We start from the raw sequence: 23,771 nt of genomic DNA, 5'->3' as shown, positions 1-23,771 counted from the left end.
AAGGTATTACTACTATGTTACATGTGCTATTTGTGCCTTGTGCTGTGTATGACTGTTAGTACTGTGTGTTACACCTTGTCCTCAGAGAAACGCTGCTTAATTTGGCTGCATTCATGGGTATTCATGTATGGCTGAGTGACAACTAACTTGAACTTGAATTTCTACACACCACTGTTGTAACGTGTGGTTATCTGAGTTACCGTCGCCTTCCTGTCAGCTTGAACCAGTTTGGCCATTCTCCTCTGACCTCTCTCATTAACAAGGCTTTTTTCCCCCACCGAACTGCCATCCAGTTGATTCACACCATTCTCTGTAACTTCTCAAAACCTGTGCATGAAGATCCTAGGAGACCATTAGTTTCTGAGATACTCAAACCACCCCAAATGGCACCAACAGTCATTCCACAAAGTCACCCAGATCACATTCTAATGTTGGCCTGAACAACAACTGAACTTCTTGACCACGTCCTCATATTTTTATGCATTGAGTTGCTCTCACATAATTGGCTGATTAGATATTGCATTAGTGAGCAGCTGTACCTGTAAAGTGGGCACGGAGTGTATGTTCCCCACAGGCAGTTAAATTCAGAAAAGACAAAATACTATCGTTATATTGATGATGGCCAAAGTTTAATTGCTTCAGGTATTTTTTTTTTATCTTCAGAAAAAGTAAAAGTTGTGACAGAGGGTCAAACTTAAAAATTCATGAGTCTATTTAATTTCATGAATTTTCCATATGGGCCTTAATAGGAAAAATGTAGAATGGTTGGAAAATCTAATCTATAGCAAAATTACAGCTGTATTTTATCTGTTAACTGATTGATTGTGTGCAGCAAAATGAAAACTTATCTTTACATAATCAGGATTTATGGACAAAACCATTTTCCTTCAATGATGAATGCTTTAGTTAAGATCGTCTGAGACGAGTTTTAAATAGCTTAGTACAATTGACTTGAGAAGCAAGGTCACTGAATTACGTGGAATTCATATGTTGCAAAGATATGCCAGACTGGTGACATTCAATAAATCTATGAGGAAACATTCTACGTTCAATGAACAAGTTTTACCTTGAATATGATATTCTACCACATAAATGGAATTCCAGGTAATCTACTTTAAGATGTTGCTATTGAGTTAAAATTAGAGCATTAAACACAGGAGCAAATTAGGCCATTCAGCCCATTGAGTATGCTCTGCCCTTCAATCATGGCTGATTTATTATCTCCCTCAACTCTATTCTCCTGCCTCCTCTCTGTAACCTTTGACATCCTTACTCATCAAGAACTATCAAGCTTCACTTTAAATACACCCGAAAATCAGACTTAGCTCCCACATTCTGAAAATGTAAATTTGCCAGCTGAAGCTTCCGTCTCTGTACTCGATCAATTTCAGACAATAGAATTCATTGTCACATTTATGGAGAACAAAAATGGGTATGATGTTGAGATGTTGAGAGGCCAAAGGGATAGAGCTGCCAGGGAAGCCAAAATTAGGACAGCTAGATTATTTACAACAATAGACTGCTCTTAGACAGAGATGCAGACAGAGAGGGGGTCAGTCTTTGGCTACTTCCAGGCTGGAGGTGAAAGTCCAATGATAATTTGGAGTGGAAATCAGAGAAAAGGCTTAACAATGGGCTCTTAAAAGTCCACATTAACTATTTGCGAAGTTTTAAAGTGAGTGTGGGGGGTGGCGGGAGGGAACAGGGCAGCAAGATGCACTTTAGTATTTAATGTCTTGAGGAGCTTTTAGAAATTAATAGAAAATGATTATCATTTCTTTTGCCCACTTTACTTTAAGCTTTATCTTCTACATTTTCTATGGGAGGGAAAACAATATGTTCCCATACACATAAGGGCATGCTGTAATTCATGCATCATTATTTCTACGTTACAAGAGCAAGAATACTTCCAGATGCAACATGCAGAACAAATTACACAAGGCTTATATAAGCCATTTCACAATTTAGTACAAGGCTTTTGGCGATTAGCTTGTTTTCAATTTATACCAAAACTTTTTGTTATACATATTGAGTATTAACGTCTCGATTAAAAGTCACATTATTTAAGGATCATAAATTTATACTCTCTTAGAGTTGAACAATTCAAATTATTTCTCATAATGGTCCAGAAAGTGACAATCAAACTGATCCTCAAAGGGTAACAGACACAAAATGCTGGAGGAGCTCAACAGGTCAGGCGGCATCTATGCAAGTGAATTAGGAGTCAATGTTTCAGGCTGAGACCCTTCATTAGGTCCAGCTACTCACTTCATTACCCCTCTCCCATCCACCTACCTTCCCCCTCACCTGGCTTCACCTGTCAGCTGCCATCTTAGAAGTTTCTCTTCCGATTGCAAGACCTTGTTGGACATTGATAACGTAAGATGTCGCACAACTGTTTCCCTTGTTTGGTGGCAGGGGAGCTGTGTTGCCTCGGTTGTAGCGAGGATTAGGCCTCAAACCGCGGACTCACCTGCTGTTGTAGTCTAGGTGAGGAGACACTGTAGGAATGTCGCATGGCATCCGTGCTTGCTTGGTTGGGGACTGGCCTCTCCCATTGGTGCTGCTCTCCAGTGATCAATTTGTGGAATGACCAGATGGATTGCTGAGAATTGTACTACAAAGTTGCGGGACATCTCGCTTGGTGTCTTGGACTATACGTGTTTTTTTTTTGTGTGACTATGTTTCTTTTTGCTCGCTGTTTTGAATATGTGTTGTGTATGTTTTGCATCCTGGCCCCAGAGGAATGCTGTTTTCTTCAGCTGTATTCATGTGTGGTTGAATGATAATTAAACAAGTTGACTTGATCTTGTACACCTTCCACTATCCCCACCTTCTTATTCTGGCTTTATCCCTGATTCCTTTCCAGTCACAATGAAGGGTCTTAGCCCAAAGTATCAACTCTCTATCCCTTTCTACAGAAACTGCCTGACCTGCTGAGTTCCTCTAGCATTTTATGTGTGTTTCTCTGGATTCCCAGAACCTGCAGGATCTCCTGTGTTTATGAGCCTCACAGAGGCTCCTCTGCAAAGCCAGATTAATCCACTAATTCTCAGTTTAACAATATAGTTTCTGAGGGAATTCTGGAGAGGAGAAAGATAACTTTTCATTGCATTACACATCCTGAAAAGTATGTAGTTAAGCAGTGCTCTATGTTGCCAATTCTCCACTTTTCAAGATTAAGACAAAAAAGTCTGGCTTTGATTATCAGGATATAATATAATTACATTCAATCTTTGTGATGCGATGAATAGAAAATTTCAAAAAAGGGCAATCTGATGAAAATTAGTGAATAATGGGCTATTTGTTATTTTTTACAAATTGCTAATGCCAGCTGTCGGTCCATCCTCTACTGCCATGATGAGGCCTCTCAGGTTATAGGAAAAACACCTCATCTTCCATCTGGGTAGCTTCTAACATTGATTTCTCTAATTTCCAGTAATTTCTCCCACTCTTGTCCCATTCCCTATTCTAGTTCCCTTCTCTTCTCCTCGCCTGCCTCTGACTCCCCTCCTCCTTCCCTTTCTCCCGTGGTCCACCGTCCTCTCCTGTTAGATTCCTCCTTCTTCAGCCCCTCACCTCTTTCACCTGTCATCTCCCAGCTTCTTCATTCATCCACCCGCCTGGTCTAACCGACCAGCTGCCAGCTTATTCTCCTTCCCCCCTCCCCACCTCCTTCTTCTGGCTCCTGCTCCCTCCTTCTCAGTCCTGATGAAGGGCCTTGGCCCAAAATGTGGACTTTATTCCTCTCCATAGACGTTGTCTGACATGCTGAGTTCCTTGTCTGTGAGTCCTCAAGACTTCCAGCATCCACAGACTCTCTTGTGTTTCAGGTTAAAAGGATTGCGCTGACAAAAAGTACAAAAGTAACGACAAAGCTTGTTTCCTCCTTCCCACCCCCCACTACCACCACCTTATTCTGGCTTTATCCCCTTTCCTCCCCAGTCCTGATGAAGGGACTCATTCTGAAACATAGACTGCTAATTCCCCTCCATGGACGCTGTCTGACCTGCTGAGTTCCTCTATCATTTTGCATTTTTTTTCTCCACACAACTTTTCCTGATCTTTCCTCAATCCTTTCTTCTTTCTGCATCTGTGCTATTTACCTTAACCAATGTCCCTGACAGGAACATCCACCATTCCAACTGCGCTGGGAAGAAAAATTCTTCCAAACTTGTTACCGCTTCCAAAATTAATACTACTTCTGTTATATGGTGCGTAAAAATGTCAGTAACTGGTGTTATTTATATTCCACTCACCTGAAAACATGCAGCCAGGACACTCAACACTGGTGCGTGTTGTCGCACTGCTTCACTCAAAAGGTAACGCCAAGGATTTGTGCTCTCCTGGCATTTATAGAGGACTTGAAAAAGATCCCGTGTGGGCTCGCTCTCTTTCTTCTTCATCGTAGTGCAACCTGGTGGCTTTTCTTGTGAAACATACTGCAAATTCTGAAAGGCTAGAGTCAGGTGTTCCTGAAGAATGGGGCTGAAGTCTTTTAGCAATCCCTTTACCTAAAGGAAAGGACCAGATGGTAACATAAAGACAGGGTTGCTTTGAAAGCACAACAAAGCAAGACAATTCTTACAGTACCTCCTTAGTGTGACTAACATCTCAAGGTACCGAAAGCAATTTACTATCTTCTAGGGAAATGGTCATGACTGTTGAGTAACTGGCCCTGACAAAACTAACCTTTACTTTTCTCAGAACTGAAGTACTTCTGACAATATGTTACTTTTCTCATGTGGAGGTAGGCGGATATAACTACTGTCTCAGGTTTATGGATAAGGACACTGAATTGAAACTAAAGCAATTCCAATTCAAAACTGAGTATTTTTATTTTTGAAAAGATAAGCTGTCAAGGTCTCATCCCCTCCTACACTCAAAGGTGCTGCTACACCAAGACATTTCGCACAAAGTGTACAGTCCACCGGAGTCATGATGGATGCCTCCTTTCTCAATAGGTGATGCCTCAGGAGGGGGCCATCCATCATTAAGGATCCTCACCATCCAGGACATTCCCCCTTACTGAGGAGTTGCAGGAGCCTGAAGACGCACACTCAACATTTTTAGGAACAGCTTCTTCCCTTCAGCCAACAGATGTCAGAGTGATCCATGAATAAGAAACACTACTTCATTATTTTGCTCTTTTTGCACTGTTTAACTATTTTCATATTTCTTACTGTAACCCACAGTAATTTTTTTAACGTACTGCTGCTGCAGAACTACACATTTCACGACAGTGATAACACACCTGACTCTGATTTGTCATCTTTTATTCCTTTGCAGTTCTACAGGATCCAGGTGATTTCCAGGAGCTTGCACACTCCCTCAACTCATGCCTAGGTGGGGCAGTAGAATGCACATTTAATTGTCCTATGCCATCCATACTTTCCACTAAGGAGCACAGGAAAGGACAAAGACAGATTCCACCTTCCCATGCCACACAGTGCAAAAATATACTGAGACTGCAATAAGATCAGTCCTGAAGAAGGGTCTCAGCTGTCCACCATTGCTGTCTGACCTGCACAGCTCCTCAGGGTGGAGGAACAACACTTTATATTCCATCTGAGTACCCTCCAACTTGAATATCAATTTCTCCTTCTGGTGAACAAATTCTCTACCCCCCCCACCCCCCGGCCTTCCTCTTTTCCACACTCTAGCCTCTTACATCTTCCCACCCGCCAAGCAACTCCCCCTTATTCTCTGTTGCCCAGCCTTTGACCTTTCCCACCCTCTTGGCTTCACCCATCACCTTCCAGCTAGCCTCTTTCCCCACCCCCCACCTTTTTGATTCAGGAATCTTCACCCTTCCTTCTCAGTCCTGAAGTGTCTCAGCCCAAAACATCAACTGTCTACTCTTTACCATAGAGGCTGCCTCACTTGCTGAGTTCCTCCAATCTTTTGTGTGTGTTGCTTCAGTTAGTTTAATATAGGTTCGCTTTCAAACCTGGGACATTTGGGACTGTGGCGCCTTTATGAACGAAACCAGGAACCAGCAGTATTGATGTGTGAGAAATCAAAGTTCAAAGCCAATTTATTATCAAAGTCAAAATCTAATTCAGATTTATTATCATTGACTGAAACAATGCGAAAATGGTTTGCTGCAGCAGTACAGTAGTCATAAAATTACTATAAATCACAAAATTAAGTTGTGCAAAAGAAAGGAATAACATGGCAGTGCTTACAGACCATTTAGAAATATGGAGAGGAAGAAGCTGTTCCTGAATTTTTGAGTCTGATTCTTTGGTTCCCTGTACCTCCTCTCCAATATCAGCAATGAGAAAAGGGCATCAAAGAAGGGAAATGCTTTTCTATTTGTATCACCAAAACATTGCAAAACCTGCAAGAACATTTCTTCAGCTTCAGGCTATTTGTGCAGAACTTCCAACATCGATGACAGGGACTCGCAGATTACCGTGCTGGCGTGTGTTCGAGCAGCACCTCTGGGTCTGCCTGCTGTGCCCTGGGGTCCAAAGTCACTGCAACAGGCTGGCAGCTCTAAGGAGGGAAGAAGTGCTCACTGGGCTTGTGCCAAGTCAAACTGAAGACAACTACAGTGGATTCTGGTTAACTGGACCATTCATGAATTGGGGCAGCTGCTTTTTTGGGACAACTCTTAAAACAACAAAAACTAATTGGAAAACTAGCTGGGATTCCTTTGGTTTATTTGGGACACTATGCTACTTAATTGAGACAGGAAACTTGCTGAACAGGTTCTGACTAGCATCAATTGTGCACTTGTGTGGCTGTTTGACGTTTTACCATGCTTAGAGTGAGCAGTTTTTAAATAGTGTCACTGGCAGATGTTTCTGTTCAAAAAGCAGTGATTTTTGTCCCTGAGAGTTGCTGAGAAATAAGCAGCAAGACAACTCAGAACTGTTCTGCTCACGGTGGTTTCAAGCATTCAGGCTTGGAGATGCTGGAAATGGCCAGGCATGAAAATGAAACGATTTCACTGTTCAACAAGTTAGAAACTATAAAGAACTTGAAGGTATTTACAATCATCTTGAATGTTACAATGAAAATGAAGATTTGAAGGATGCAATCATCGATAGCATTGTATGAATACGGTCTATTATCTGCACTAGGTGATGCGCTGATTTTCTTCATTGCGCTCAGTGGATGAATTCCTCCGTCGATGACTATCAGGAACTAATACAGTTGAGCACCCCTTATCCAAGAATCCAAAATCTGGAAATTTTTTTGAGCGTTGAATTGGTGCTGAAAATGGAAAATTCTAGAAGGTGCCGGGAAGGTTCCCAGGCGATGCACAAGCCCCTGCATAGCAGAGAGTTCTGTGAAATGACCTCATATGCCCTGAGTAGGGCCCTGCTGGCGTCAGTTTGTACATAAATTCTGAGCTGGAAATGTCAGCAATGCCAAATAGCCACTGACTGTCCGCCTGGGTGGCTGAGGTAGTGATAGCTTACCTATCTGATGGTTCAATGCACACATTATTGTTTCATGCACAAAATTATTAAAAATATCATATAGAACTATCTTCAGGGAGTGTGTATAAGCTGTATGTGTAACGTAAACAGATTTTGTGTTTAGACTTGGGTTCCTTCTACAAGGTATCTCATTATGTAGATACAAACATTCTAAAATCTGAAACACATCCGGATAAGGGTGCTCAACCCGAACTACTTTTAGACCATAAGATATAGGAGCAGAATTAGGTCATTTGGCCCATCCAGTCTGCTCTACTATTTCATCATGGCTGATCCAATTTTCCTCTCAGTCCCAATCTCCTGCCTTCTCCTTGCATCCTTTCATGCCCTGACCAATCAAGAATCTATCAACCTCTGCCTTAAATACACATAAAGACAGCCTCCACAGCTGCCTGTGGCAAAGAATTCCACAGATTCACCACCCTCTGGCTAAATAAATTCCTCCTCACCTCCGTTCTAAAAGGTGGCCGCTCTTTTCTGAGGCTTGTCCTCTGGTCTTTGTTACTCAGTTTGTCTTTTTTTCATACCTTTTTAACTATTTCCATGAAATGTTGGCTAATTGGGGGCAGCCGCTTAATTAGGCCATAATCTACTGGTCCCAATGTATCTCAACTAACTGGAATCCACTGTACAGTGAAGGAGAGACAGTGGTTGCTTAGTAACTTCTTCCAGAGTCATTAGTTTTTTCGTATTTAATTGTCGTGCCGAATGTAAAAGTATCTTTTTTATAAGATTTAAAGATTAGCTTCATTTGTCACATCAACATCAAAACAGCGAAATGCGTGGTTAGAGTCAGCGACCATCCCAGTCAGAGGATGTGCTGGTGGCAGTCGCAAGTGTCACCATACTTTCAACGCCAACATAGCACGCCCTCAACCTAACACTAACCTTATGTCTTTCGAATGTGGGAGGAAGACCGTGGACAACGTACAAACCCCTTACACACAGCGGCGGAGTCGAACCGTCCTCAACCTAACACTAACTTTATGTCTTGAATGCGAGAGGAAACTGGAGCACCCGGAGGAAGTCCATGGAGAATGTACAAGCCCCTTATACACAGCAGCGGAGTTGAACCTGAATCGCTGGTGCTTTAAAGCACTGCGCTAACTGTTGTACCACTGTACTGTTCAAGGAGGCTATGACTAACTCTGTCTGATACCCACAATCTGTAATTTCCCACGGGCCAATGATTTATTGATTTCAGTCATGAACTCAACAACTGAGTGTCCTGGGATAGAAAACTCCAAAACTTCCCAACCCTCTTAACGTGGATTAAAAATAAAAAAGGTTATTTTTTATTTATAAGAAATACTTTTGTTTTTAAAATTGATGCCAAGTGCTACTGAATGCTTGTCAATGTCAAAGGCTGAACAAACACTGAACTGCCCTGATAACAATGAGGATATTGGCAGCCGATTGCCTCAGGCTACCTCCTGTGATGCCACAAACAAGAGAAAATCTGCAGACGCTGGAAATCCAAGCAACACACACAAAATGCAGGAGGACCTCAGCAGGCCAGGCAGTGTCTATGGAAAAAAAGTAGTTGCCACTTTGGGCCAAGATCCATCGACAGGACTGTCGATGTTTCGAGCTGAGACCCTTTGGCAGGACTGATGATGTTTCGGGCTGAGACCCTTCAGCAGGACAAATGGTCTCTTATTGAAATGTCGACTGAACTTTTTTCCATAGATGCTGTCTGGCCTGCTGAGTTCCTCCAGCATTTTGCATGTGCTGCCTATGTTGATGCCTCTCATTCTCTGTATATGTACAGTTCACTCACACAGGAATTGAGAGTTCCAATTCTTTGTCCAGACTGATGAAAATTTTCCTCATCATCTGGGTGAAAAAAGGATTTGTGCCAAGAACCTGATGTATTTTGGACAGGACTCTGTGGTAAAATAACCGCAAGGCCAGAACCAACAGAACGGGAAATGGAGGAAGAGTTTAACCTGATACAGGTTTAGAAAGCAGCCAGCTGATGTGGTGTCAGCTAGACAGAAACAAACAGCACTGTTTAGTGGTAGTGCAGACACTGAGTTGGAGGCAACAAAAAATTTGTCTCATTACCTTCAGAAAGTACAAAGGAATCAGAGGAACATAATAGGAACAGCTGTGGCCATACAGAATCAGGGTCATGTTTAATATCACTGGCATATGTTGTCAAATCTGTTGTTAGACAGCAGCAGTGCAGTGTAATACACAGGTTGAGCACCCCTTATCCAAAATTCCAAAATTTGAAATATTTCCAGCCCCAAGTATTTCAGATAAGGGGTACTTCAACTTAAAAAAAAACTGTGAATTATACACACACACACAAAGTAAGTAAGTAATAGAAAAAGAGTGGGGGAAAAATACTGAGGTAGTGTTCATGGGGTCATTGTCTACTCAGAAATCTGATGGCAGAGGGGAAGAAGCTGTTCCTGAAACATTGAGTGTGTGTCTTTAGGCTCCTGTACCTCCTCCCTGATGGTGGCAATGAGAAGAGGGCATGTCCCAGGTGATGGGGGTCCTTAATGATAGATGCCGCCTTTTTGAGGCACTGCCTTTTGAAGGTATCCTCGATGGTGAGAGGCTAGTCCACAGATGGAGCTGGCTGTGTTTGCAACCCTCTGCAGCTTTGTCTGATCCAGTGCAGCCATTCTCTGCATCACTATTCAAGGTTATGGCGAACTCTGCCGGATTCTCATAAACCGTGATTTCCTTAGGGCCAATGATCTATGGATTTTTCACATAGGAGACAGAATTAGACCATTTGGCCCATCGAGTCTGCTCTGCCACTTCATCATGGCTGATCCAGTTCCCTCTCAACCCCAATCTCCTGCTTTCTCCCCGTAACATTTCATGCTCTGACTAATCAAGAATCTATCAACCTCTGCCTTAAACACACCCAATGACTTGGCCTCCACAGCTGCCTGTGGCAACAAATTTCACAGATTCACTACACTCTGACTAAGAAAATTCCTCCTCATCTCTGTTCTAAGTGGACACACCTTTATTCTGAGGCTGTGCACTCTGGTCCTCTCCATATCCACTCTATCAAGACCTTTCAACATTCAATAGGTTTCAATAAGATCGCCCCACATTCTTTTAAACTACAGCAAGTAAATACTGAGAGGCATCAAACACTCCTCATATGGGTAACTCTTTCATTTCCAGGATCATTCTCCTGACGCTCTTCTGGACCCTTTCCAATGTCCGCACATCCTTTCTTAGATAAGGGGCCAAAACTGCCCACAATACTCCAAATGAGGCCTCACTAATCCCTTACAAAGACTCAACATTACATTCTCATGAACTCAAAAACTGAAGAGTCCTGGAGTAGAAATCTCCAAACATTTCCAGCTCTCTGCCTGAAGGAATTATCTCACCCTAGATGGCTGAGCCTTCAATCCTGAGAATCCCCTCTGGATCCAGACTATCCATCTTAAGGAAGCAGCCTGTCATTGTCCACCCCCATCACCTGGCTCAGAGACTTACCCTTGAATGAGATCACCTCGTATTTTACTAAAACTCCTCATATCACACAGTGAACATATCCAGTTTACAAGGGTGAGAAACTCACGCTAACAATTGTCTGGATCTATTGACAGATAGCTCCCAGTTGGGCCCTTGCTGTCAGGCAATCAGTCACATACGGAGAAAGTACTAAAGGAATTAACTCACTGCGGCAGCAATAGATTGTCCCTTGGCAGATGCCAGTGACTAAAATTACTGCAATGATGCAAAAACAATTTATTAACTAAACAAGAATCTCCAGGGAACAGGAAGTTTGACACAGGTCATATAAATTTATGTTTTGGGTTGAAATTTTTACCCAGACTGATGAAAGTCTTCCTCGTCCTCTGGGTAAAAAGAAATTTACGTCTTCAACAAGTCATTAGATTTTGAACACGGCTATAATGTTTGAAGAGAACTAGAAACCAATGGAAGAAAAACGCCACTGGAGCAAGAATGAGCTCTTGAGACCAAGACACGTTGGGTAAACCGGAAAAAAGAAATTTATGCTGCAGCTGATATAACTTGCTGCCGAACCACAGACCTAATCTCTGTTTCATTACTTCGTAAATTATTATTGAACATTGGTACATTACTGTGTATATTATTATTCTGCATTTTATTATTAGTTAAGTCTGCACACTGCTAAGAGTGTTTTTAAATGTTGCTGCTGTAACAAAAGAATTTCCCACTCCGGATCAATAAGGTATTTATTATTATTTAATGCTAGTTCTAGCACTCCTGGTTACAGAGGAGGGTCAGAAATGGGAAGGTTAGCGTAAGAGCATCGGGAAGTGTAGTAGTTCGCAGATCACTTTACAGTGCCAGGGGTCAGATCACGGTTTAATTTCTTCCACTGTCTGTAAGGAGTCTGCATGCTTTCCCCTCGACTTTGTGGGTTTCCTCCGGGTGCTCCAGTTTCCTCGCACAGACCAAAGACCTACAGTTAGGGTTCGTGAGTTGTAGGCGTGCTATGTTGGAACCGGAGGCATGATAACACCTGCAGGCTGTACCCAGCACATCCTCAGACTGTGTTGGTCATGACCGTACATTTCACCGTATGTTCGATGTTTTGATATACATGTGACAAACAAAATAACTTTATAAAACCTCAGTTAGTCCTCAGCTGGATTAGTGCACATTGTTGTGGTCATCGTGCTTTAGGAAGGACATGACAATTGTTGGAAACCACTGTGTTTTTTAATGCTTTTTATAAGGTATTAGATGAATTAATTTAAGACTAAAGTCATAGTTTAGTCATGATTTGCACATTTTTAAGCAAGCTCGTGTTTTTTTCTACAGTATATGGTGGTGCGTCCCCATTTACTGGTGGAAGGTGGTATACCAGTTGGTTAAGTTGGCTGTGGGCACGTGGCCAAGTGGTTAAGGCATTTGACTAGTGACCTGAAGGTCGTGAGTTTGAGCCTTGGCCGAGGCAGCATGTGTGTCCTTGAGCAAGGCACTTAACCACACATTGCTCTGCAACGACACCGGTGCCAAGCTGTATCGGCCCTTGCCCTTCCCTTGGACAACATCGGTGTCGTGGAGAGGAGAGACTTGCTGCATGGGCAACTGCCAGTCTTCCATACAACCTTGCCCAGGCCTGCGCCCTGGAGAGTGAAAACTTTCCAGGCCCAGATCCATGGTCTTGCAAGACTAACGGATGCCTTTAAAAGTATTAGCACATTACCCATGTGGTGTAATTGTGCAACCAGTGACTGGTTTATTCTTATCCAAGGAAATTTTTGTTATCTCAACTATAAAGGTGATGGATTTTTCAGAGATGCCATCTTTTTATCTTTGCCTTCCTTGCTTTTCAGCTCTTCACTTAGTTTGCTAAGTACTTGTATGTTTTGTTTAAACCTTAAAATAAATGACCATTAAGAATTACTCCTGGCCATTCTTGACCCCCAGAAAAATAACAGAGATTCAACAGAGTGTTGCAGAAGGCACAGGAGAGATCCACCAGGACTTTGCCTGGGACGAGGACAGACAGGAGAAGCTTGGTCAGTTCTCCTTGGAATGGACAAGCTTAAGGAGAGGCATAAGACTGAGGCATATAAAATTATGATGGGTATTGATAGGTTATCCATAGGGTAGTCTATAGGGAGTAGGTACTGTAATATCTCAAACATTTTACCTCTTCTGGTTGGTAGTTGTGAAGTTGAGCAAAGACCATAAACTGTAGCCAGTCATCCTCCTGGGCACAGGCCTGCAGGTAGGTCACACTGAGCGTGATGCCATGAAGCTTGCAGAACTGGGCCATCAGTGACCACTCCTGACCAGCTTCGAAAGATACCCTGCAATTAAATACACACAAAGTGCTGAAGGAACTCAGCCAGCAGGCAGTATCTATAGAAATTAATAAACAGTTGACGTTTTGGGTCAAGGCTCTTCATCAGAACTGGAAGGGAAAGGGGCAGAGGCCAGAAGAAAAAGGTGGGGTCAGGGAGAGAGGAAGTACACACTGGCAAGGAGACAGGTGAAACCAGGTGAGAAGCAAGGTGGGTGGGTGGGTGGGGAAGGGGGATTAAGTAAGAAGCTGGAAGGTGATAGGAAGAAGAGGTAAAGGGTTGAAGAAAGAATCTGATAGGGGTGGAGTGGACCACGGGAGAAAGGTAAGGAGGAGGGGCACCAGAGGGAGATGTTGTGCAGGTGAGGAAAGGAAAATAGGTGAAAGGGGAGGTAAAATGGGGGTGGATAAAGAGAGAAGGGGGAGAGGGAGAAATTACTGGAAGTTAGAGAAACTGATATTCACCCAACCTGAAGACTATTACCTAAGCTCAGTGTTATTATTGATATAACGAGGCTAAGCCATAACAGAGCTAAAGAGAGGCAGATTAAGATCACAGAATTTTGATACCTCTTTATATTTTTTCTTTGTATAATCTCCCAAGTGGCATTCTCTAAATGTGTTAGTAATTCTTCTGCCGATGATCTATTCCCCACAATCAGGTTCTGGAGTTTTTCAGCTGAGAACAAAAGGAGGACACATCAGAGATCATTTAAAAGGTACATTTCTAAGATTGCTGCGGTGACCAGCGAAGAAGGAAATTGGTTCACTGTCTGGTGGTGAATTCATTAAAAAAAGTACATCAAAAGTGAGAGGGAGTTCTCAAGATTCAAGATTGTTTAATGTTACTTCCTGTACACATATGTAAAGAGAACAAAATAATTTTTACTCCAGATCTGATAGAACACAATAAATGTAAATACGTAAGATAGCTTACGTAATTCTCTCACCGGGCTCATACAAACTTGGCTCGTTAGTTAGTTCTGCAACAGCCACATGAGAAGGCCACATTTCATAAACAATTTTGGTCTATTGTCTGTCTGACTTGGGGTTCAACCAAACAGGAATATTTTGATGTTCCGATTAAAGAAATCTTGATTTGAGCAAATGCTGTGTTATGTTCAGCGAATGCTGTTCAACCATGCCGACTCCCTGAGACTTCATCCTTAATAATCAACTCAAACATCTTCCCAACCACTGAGGTCAGACTAAATGGCCTATAGTTTCCTTTCTTCGACCTCCCTCCCTTCTTGAAGAGTGGAGTGACATTTACAATTTTCCAGTTTCTAGAACCATTCCAGAATCTAGTGACTCTTGAAAGATCATTACAAATGCTTCCACAATCTCTTCAGCTACCTCTTTCAGAACCCTGAGGTGTAGACCATCTGGTCCAAGTGACTCATTTACCTTCAGCCTTTTCAGTTTCCCAAGAACCTTCTCTCTAGTTATGGTAACTTCACACACTTCATGCCCCCAGACACCTGAAACTTCCACCATACTGCTAGGCTCTTCCATAGTGAAAACTGAGGCAAAATACTTATTCAGTTGATCTGCTATTTCATTGACCCCACTACTACCTCTCCAGCATTGTTTTCCAGTGGTCTGATATCCACTTTTGCCTTTCTTTAGTTATCTGAAGAAATTTTTGGTATCTTTTTTAGTATTATTGGCTAGCTTATTTTTGTATTCCATCTTTACCTTTTTCACAACTTTTTTAGTTTCCTTCTGTTGGCTTTTAAAAGCTTCCCACTAATTTTTGCTCTATTATATACCCTTTCTTCGGCTTTTATGTTGCCATTGACTTCTCTTATTAACTATGGTTGTGTCAACTTTCCCTTTAAATACTTCTTCCTCTTTATATCTTCTAAATTGCTTCCAAAAATTCCAGCCATTGCTGGTCTGCTGACATCCCTGCTGGTGTTCTTTTCCCATTAATTCTGGCCAACTCCTCTCTCACGCCTCTGTAATTCCCTGTACTCCACTGTAATACTGATACATCTGACTTTAGCTTCTCCTTCTCAAATTTCAGGGTGAATTTGATCATATTATAATCACTTGCCCTTTAGGGTTCTTCAAACTTAAACTCTCTCTGGTTCATTACACAACACCCAAGCCAGGATAACTGATCCCCTAATGGGCTCAACCATGAGCTGCTCTAAGAAGACATCTTGTGGGCCTCTAGAAATTCCCCTTCCTGGAATCCAGCACCAACCTGATTTTCCCAATCTACCTACATGTTGAAGTCCCCCATGACTATTGTAACATTGCCCTTTTGGCATGCCTTTTCTACCTCCCATTGTAATTTAGAGTCCACATCCTTACTATTGTTTGGGGGTCTGTATACAACTCCCACCAGGCTCTTTTTACCCGTGCAGTTCCTTAGCTCTATCCACAATGATTCAACACCTTCCAACCTATATCACATTTTCCTATTGATTACAGTTCATTTTTTACCAACAGAGCAACGCCACCACCTGCCTTCCTGACTATCCTTTCAATACAATGTGTATCCTTGGACATGGATCTCCCAGCTATAATCTTTCAGCCATGATTTCATGATGCCTACAACATTATACCTGCCAATCTGTAACTGTGCTGCAAGTTCACCTACCTTATTCCGTATACTGTGTGCATTCAGATACAACACCTTCAGTCCTTTATTCGCCCTTTTCACCCTTTTGTTGCACCATGCTCAACCTTTTGATTTCTAGCGTGTCAGAGGTTTTACCATCATCTGCCCCCACAACCTCTCCACTAACTGCTCTGGCATCCCCTGCAACTCAAGCTCAAACCCCACTGTGCAGCATTAACAAACCTTCCCACTTGGATATTTCTCTCTCTCCAGTTCAGGTGCAAACTGTCCCTTATGTACAGGTCCCAAGTTCCTTGGAAGAGAGACTAATGATCCAAAATCTTATGCCCTCCCTCCTTCATCAACTCTTTAGCCAGGTGTTAAACTGTATAATCTTCCTAGTTCTAGCTCCACTAGCACGTGGCATGGGTAGCAATCCTGAGATCACAACGCTGGTGGTCCTGCCCTTTAACTTAGCATCTAACTCCCTGAGCTCCCTATGCAGAACCTCGTCACTTGTCCTACCCATGTCATTGGCACCTACATGGACCAACGACTTCTGGCTGTGCACACTCCCACTTAAGAATGCTGAGGACTTGATCAGAGGTATCCCAGATCCTGGCACCTGGGAGGCAATATACCATTCAGGAATCTCATTCTCACCCTTAGAACCCCCTGTCTGTGCCCCTAACTAATGAATCCTCGGTCTTCACAGCATGCCTCTCCCTCCTTCTCGTCATCCCCCCTCCCCCCCGACAGTTTCCAAAGTGATAAACCTGTTGTTGAGGGGGATGGCCACAGTGGTACTCTGCACTGGCTCTTTAAATCCTTTGCCCTTCCTAATTGTCCCCCAGTTTCCTGTGTCCTGCACCTTGGGTGTAACAATCTCTCAATATGTCCTATTTATTGCCCTTTAGCCTCCCACATGATCTGGAGTTCATCCAGCTCCAACTCCAACTCCTTAATGCAGTTTGTTAGAATCTGCAGCTGGATGCATTGCTCACAGTTGCAGTTGTCAGGGATACTGGAGGTTTCCCTGGCTTTCCACATCCCACAAGAGGAGCATTTCACTATCCTGCCTGGCATCTGTACCTAGCTAAGCAGATATAAAGAAAAGAAGCCTCTCTGAGTGAAGCCTCTCTTCGCTGAAGCCATGAAGAGCTAAAGCCTTAAGATCACCACTTTGCCTATGTCCAGTCAGATGATGGCCGTTGTGCTTGCCCCTGCCTTCCTTTAATTTGCCCTAATTAATCCCAAAAGTCGACTGGCCGCTGGTCAAAGCTCTATTACGCTGCCGTGAACTGTTTCTGCCTTTTATCCTCGGCAGTGGATCTGATTGTATCCTCCTCTCCAAACTTCTGATGTCCAGATTGGCTGCTGGTCAAAGCTCGGTGTATATTTAAGTCTGAGGTTGATAAATTCTTGATTACTCGGGGCATGAAGGGATACAGGGAGAAGGCAGGAGATTGGGGCTGAGAGGAAATTTGGGGCATGATGAAATGGTGGAGCAGTCTCAATGGGCCAAATTCTGCTCCTATATCTTATGGTCTTAAATGCTGCCCATACAGAATTGTCCATTGGCCAGAAGTAACAGATTGTACACCACATAAAATTATAAAGAAAGTATATTTACAAATTTCAGCTTTATCAAACAGTAATAAAAAGAAAAGGGCCCATTACAGTTAAACCAGTCCAATGAGCATATGACCATAAGAGCTCATACTGGAGTCATCTCTTATTCACACTCTGGACCCACAGTCTGCATGAAAGCACACACCACATTCCAAACTTCCCTCAAGGTCCAACTCAAACAAACTGGCTCTCTCTCTCTCCCTTCCTCCTTGGAGCCATTCATCTGCACAAAGCACTTTGGCAACAGGGATTCTCCTTCCAACGGCATTCTTTGGCCTCTTGCCTCCTGTCCCGCTCTGCAGCTCCTGCCAAAACCCCCCGAACCAGACTACTGCCCTTTAGAAAACTCTTCCCCACAATTCTGACTGGCTGACTAACAATCCCAAGTTGGACAACATGATTCTTTTTCTTAGCCAAAGCCAAAACACACTTCCCAGCATGGCACACTGCTTTTACACAAATTTGCTAGTATAAGCTACCTCACAGCATAGCAGTAGAAATCTTAACCAGGGCATTACACTTATATACATAGATTGTATTGTATGTCCATAAAATGATGCTAGGCTGTAGGAAATAATAAAGTAGTGGTGAAGTTAGTGAGCAGTGGTGTTGATCAGCCTTACTACTCGGTGACAGTAACTGTTTTTGAGTCTGGTGATTCTGGCGTGGATGCTACATAGTAGTCTCCTCCGTGATGGCAGTGGGACAAACAGTCCATGAGCAGGCTGGGTGGGATCCTTCATGACGTTACTGGCCTTTTGCCAGCACCTTTCCGTATACATGTCCTTGATAGTGGTTAGGCCAAGTAGTCATTGAGAACACGAGGTTGTTAATGATCACAGATGCAGAGACTACAGTGGTACTGTTGTGTGCTGGGGCAGCAGGCTGAGGGTAGCAGACACCAACAGAATCAACAAACTCATTCCTAAGGCCAGTGATGTTGTGGGGATGGAACTGGACTCTCTGACGGTGGTGTCTGAAAAGAGGATGCTGTCTAAGTTGCATGCCATCTTGGACAATGTCTCCCATCCACTACATAATGTACTGTGTGGGCACAGGAGTACATTCAGCCAGAGACTCATTCCACCGAGATGCAACACAGAGCGTCATAGGAAGTCATTCCTGCCTGTGGCCATCAAACTTTACAACTCCTCCCTTGGAGGGTCAGACACCCTGAGCCAATAGGCTGGTCCTGGACTTATTTCATAATTTACTGGCATAATTTACATATTACTATTTAACTATTTATGGTTTTATTACTATTTATTTTAACTATTTATGGTTTTATTACTATTTATTATTTATGGTGCAACTGTAACGAAAACCAATTTCCCCCGGGATCAATAAAGTATGACTATGACTATGTATGCTACATCACACAGAGCAGTAGAGTATGGGAACAGGCCTTTTAGCTCACAATGTCAGTGCTGACCGTGATGCCACACCCAACTAACCCCACCTGCCTGCATGTGGTCTATATCCCTCTATTCCCAGGCTGTCTAGATGCCTCATAACCATTGCTATTGTATCAGCTTCTCCTGGCAGCTGTTCCACTGACTATGTGCAAAGGAAGGCTTGGCCTGTAAACATGCCATGCCCCTTTTCACCTTCAAACTATAGCTAAAAGGTATAAAAAAGACAAACTACTGTTTAACAGTAACAAATTATGTATTTAAACGAATTGCAGAACGAACTGGAGCACTACCAATATCTCTGCAACACTATAAAACTGTATATTAGTTCCTATTAGTTATTGACAGAGGAGTTCACCTGCTGTGTTCTTTTGATTGACTGTAAATGAACAAAATCAGTGCAGACATCTAGCGCAGATAATGAACTGCCTTCATTCAATGCTTTTGACAACTGCATCCTCTAAATCTTCATTTTCATTGTAACATTCAAGATGATCAGAATCAGGTTTAATATCATCGGCATATGTTGTGAAATTTGTTATCTTTACAGCAGCTATGCAATGCAATACATGATAATACAGAAAAAGAATAAGTAAATCAGTTACTGTAAGTATATGTGTGTTTATATATATACATATTTTGTGTGTGTGTGTGTGTGTGTGTGTGTGTGTGTGTGTGTCTGTGTATAGTTAGATTAAAGATAGTGGAAAAAACTGAAATAATAAAAAAAACGAGGTAGTGTTCATGGGTTCAATTTAGGAATCGGATGGCTGAGGGGAAGAAGCCTTCAGGTTTCTGTATCTTCTTTCTGACAATAACAATGAGAAGGCATGCCACGGGTGTTGGGGTCCGTAATAATGGACGCCACCTTTCTGAGGCTCGTTCCTTGAAGATATCTTGGATACTGGACCAGGAGGTGTACAGCCCAGGGTTCTGAAAGAGTGGCTGAAGAGATTGTGGAGGCAATAGAAATAATCATTCAAGGATCACTAAATTCTGGAATGGTTCCAGAAAACTGGAAAATTGCAAATGTCACTCCACTCTTCAAGAAGGGAGAGGCACAGAAGAAAGGAAACTGTAGACCATTTAGTCTGACCTTTGTGGTTGGGAAAATGTTGGGAGTCGATTATCAAGAATGAGGTCTTAGGGTACTTGAAGGCACAAGATAAAATAGGCCGTAGTCAGCATGGTTTCCTCAAGGGAAAATATTGTCTGACAAATCTGTTGGAATTCTTTGAACAAACAATAAGTAGGGTAGACAAAGGAAAATCGGTTGATGTTGTGTACACTTGGATTTTCAAAAGGCCTTTGACAAGGTGCCACACATGAGGCTGCTTAACAAGCTACGAGCCCATGGTATTACAGGAAAGATTTTAGTATGGATAAAGCAGTGGTTGATTAGAGGAGGCAAAGATTGGGAACAAAGGGAGCCTCTTCTAGTTGGCTGCTGGCGACCACTGGTATTCCACAGGGGTCTGTGTTGAGACAGATTTTTTTTACGTTATATGTCAATGATTTGGATTATGGAATTAATGGCTTTGCTGCAAAGCTTGCAGACGATATGAAAATAAGTGGAGGAACAGGTAGTTTTGAGGAAGTAGAGAGACTGTAGAAGAAAGACAGGTTAGGAGAAGGGGCAAAGAAATGGCAGATGGAATATAGTGTCAGGAAGTGTATCATGCACTTTGATAGAAGGAATGAAACAGCTGACTATTTTCTAAATGGAGAGAAAATACAAAAACTGAGGCGCAAAGCTTTTTATGATTTTTATAAATGACTGATGAGGAAGTGGAAGGGCGGATTAGTAAGTTTGGTGGTGTTGCGGATAGTGTAAAGTGTTGTAGTTTATAATGGGGCATTAATAGGATGCAGAGCTGGGCTGAGAAGTGACAGATAGAGTTCATTCTGGAGAAGTATGAAGTGATTTGCTTTACGAGATCGAACTTGAAGGCAGAGTACAGGAGTAATGGTATGATTCTTAGCAGTGTGGAGGAACAGATGGATCTTGGGGTCCACGTCCACAGATCCCTCAAAGTTGCCACATAAATTCATAGGGTGATTAAGATAGCTTATGGTATGTTGCCCCTCCTTCATTGGGGAACTGAGTTCCAGAGCCCCAAGGTAATGTTGCAGCTCTATAAAACTGTGGTTAGACCATGCATGGTAGTATTGACACACATAAAAGTTGCTGGTGAACGCAGCAGGCCAGGCCAGGCAGCATCTCTAGGAAGAGGTACAGTCGACATTTTGGGCCAAGACCCTTCGTCCTGATGAAGGGTCTCGGCCCGAAACATCGACTGTACCTCTTCCTAGAGATGCTGCCTGGCCTGCTGCGTTCACCAGCAACTTTTATGTGTGTTGCTTGAAATTCCAGCATCTGCAGATTTCCTTGTGTTTGGGAGTATTAAAGTTCAGTTCCGATCACCTTGTTATAGGACAGATGCGGAAGCTTTAGGGAGGGTGCAAAGGAGATTAAGCGGGATACTGTCGGGATTAGAGAGCATGTCTTATGAGGAAAGGATGAGAAAGCTAGGACTCTTCTCTTCGGAGTGAAGGAGAATGAGAGGTGACCTGATGGAGGTGTACAAGATAATGTGAGGCATAGAGAGAGTGAACATCCAGTGCCTTTTCCCCAGGGCGCCAATGGCCAATAACAGAGGACATCTGTGAGCAGAAGAAAGTATAGGGGGAGATGTCAGAGGTAGCTTATATACTTTTAAAATACAGAATGTGGTAGATTCCTGGAATAACCTGCTTGGGGCAGATACATTAAGGACATTTCAGAGATCCTTAAATAGGCACATGGATGTAAGAGAAATGGAGAGTACTGGACTGTGTAGGAGGGAAGGGTTAGATTGATCATGGCTTACATGGGTCAGCAGAATATTATGGGCCGAAAGAACCATCCTGTACTGTATTGTTCTATGTTCTAATACTCTGTTAAGTCTTGAGAACTTCACCTATTATAGCCCTCCAAACAAAAACAAAGCATTTTACTACACATTTCCTTCAATTGTGACCACAGAATAATATACAGTATTTACATTGACTGGTAATTCTTGATATACAAATTGTCAAAAGAGAAGCATCATAATTACCTAAAGTATGTTGTAGTGAGCTGCGTCGAGTCTCATCAGTGTTGGCGCACCAATGTTTCAGAATCACATTTGCCACTTTGAGGTCAATTCTGAGTTTAAAGCTGCCAGCACCAAGTAATTCAAGAAAGGCGGTGCATGCTGCAGCCACAGCGGGCACTGTGAAGTAGGCTAATCCAAGGGTGTGTGCTTCCATACTTACTCGCTGAATCCTAAATCAGGGGAAATGAACAGATGACATTTGCAATCTTTGTGGAAAGACGTGTTAATAGAAAATCAGATGCTGGTCCTGCCAAGCAGTTTCTGTTCTTTTATGTACATTACACTGATTAGCCTAATCTCAAACAATAACAAGCTGGCCTACAGGGAAGAAGTTATCACCCTGACACAGTGATGTCAAGAAGACAAACTCTCCCTCAATATCACAAAAACAAAGGAGCTGGCTGTCGATTACAGGAGGAATGGAGACGGGTTAACCACCTTTGACATCAATGGATCTGGGGTTGAGAGTGCAAACAGCTTCAAGTTCCTCAGCATCCACATCACCGAGGACCTCACATGGTCTGTACACACCAGCTGTGTGGTGAAAAAGGCACAGCAGCGTCTCTTTCACCTCAGACGGTTCAGGAAGTTTGGTATGGGCCCCTAAATCCGAACTTTCTACAGGGGTACAATTCAGAGCATCCTGACTGGCTGCATCACTGCCTGGTATGGGAACTGTACCTCCCTTAATCGCAGGTCTCTGCAGAGAGTGGAGCGGACAGCCCAGCGCATCTGTAGTTGTGAACTTCCCATGATTCAGGAGATTTATAAGGACAGGTGTGTAAAAAGGGCCCGTAGGATCATTGGGGACCCGAGTCACTCCAACCACAATCTATTCCAGCTGCTACCATCCAGGAAATGGTACCGCAGCATAAAAGCCAGGATCAATAGGCTCCGGGACAGCTTCTTCCACCAGACTGATTAACTCACGGTGATCTGAGTGTATTTCTAGGTTACACTGACTGTTCTATTTAATATAGATTACTATGATTGCACATTGCACACTTAGATGGAGACGTAATGTAAAGAGTTTTACTCCTTATGTATGTGAAGGATGTAAAAATAAAGTCAATTCAATTCAATTTTGATTTCTAGCATCAGAAGTATTTTGTTACTGCAGAGAATATATTTAAGGACAATACCAACTCCACAGATCCTTTCCAGCAATAGAAACATTAAATTGTGTGTTAAATTTGGGTGCCACAGTAGCACGGTTGTTAGAGCGATGCTATTACAGCTCAGGGCATCGGAGTGCGGAGCTCAATACCAGCATCCCCTGTAAGGAATCTCTGTGTGCCCTCCCTGTGGAATGCATGGGTTTTCCCCGGGTGCTCCAGTTTCCCCCCAGTCCAAAGATGTTCCGGGTAGGTTAACTGGCCACTGTAAATTGTCCTGTGATTAGATTAAGGTTAAATCGGGGTTGTTGGGAGTTCTTAGGCGGTGCGGCTTAAAAAGCCGGAAGGGCCTGTTCCGTGCTGTATCTCTAACAAACAACAAACAGACAAACAAATAAATAAACAAAAGGACCATAAAACTAGTCCCTTTAACAGATGGACAACAATTAAACTGAGAATTTACCTACTAAAAAATCAACATTAGATTATTTCCTGAATATTGCTCTCTACTTAGTGAGATGGATTATATTCAAATGCCGAGTTATCATCTCAGGAAGTGAATCTTACTGCCTCCTGCTGAGGAGGAACTGGTTTTGCATTATTCGGGAATCTTCTGTCCTTGGAGCAACGGTAACAGTGAAGGGCATTAATTGAGGATGCA

General features: G+C 42.8%; 1 protein-coding gene across 2 annotated transcripts in view; it reads right to left on the bottom strand.

Moving 5' to 3' along the window:
• The window catches only part of spg11 (SPG11 vesicle trafficking associated, spatacsin), a 208,412-nt gene that overhangs the window by 57,714 nt on the left and 126,927 nt on the right, over window positions 1–23,771 (bottom strand). For both annotated transcript variants that reach the window (XM_063066206.1, XM_063066207.1), the window contains 4 exons: window positions 21,957–22,165; window positions 13,813–13,921; window positions 13,090–13,249; window positions 4,260–4,514 (listed from right to left, as the gene is read on the bottom strand). In XM_063066206.1, coding sequence (XP_062922276.1) covers window positions 4,260–4,514; window positions 13,090–13,249; window positions 13,813–13,921; window positions 21,957–22,165 — 733 coding nt within the window. The remainder of the gene's footprint in view (window positions 1–4,259; window positions 4,515–13,089; window positions 13,250–13,812; window positions 13,922–21,956; window positions 22,166–23,771) is intronic.

The sequence above is a fragment of the Mobula hypostoma genome, chromosome 13 (assembly GCF_963921235.1).
Source record: "Mobula hypostoma chromosome 13, sMobHyp1.1, whole genome shotgun sequence".
NCBI classification, from domain to species: domain Eukaryota; kingdom Metazoa; phylum Chordata; class Chondrichthyes; order Myliobatiformes; family Myliobatidae; genus Mobula; species Mobula hypostoma.
Note: the sequence above shows the minus strand (reverse complement) of the source record. Positions and strands in the feature narration are given on the sequence as shown.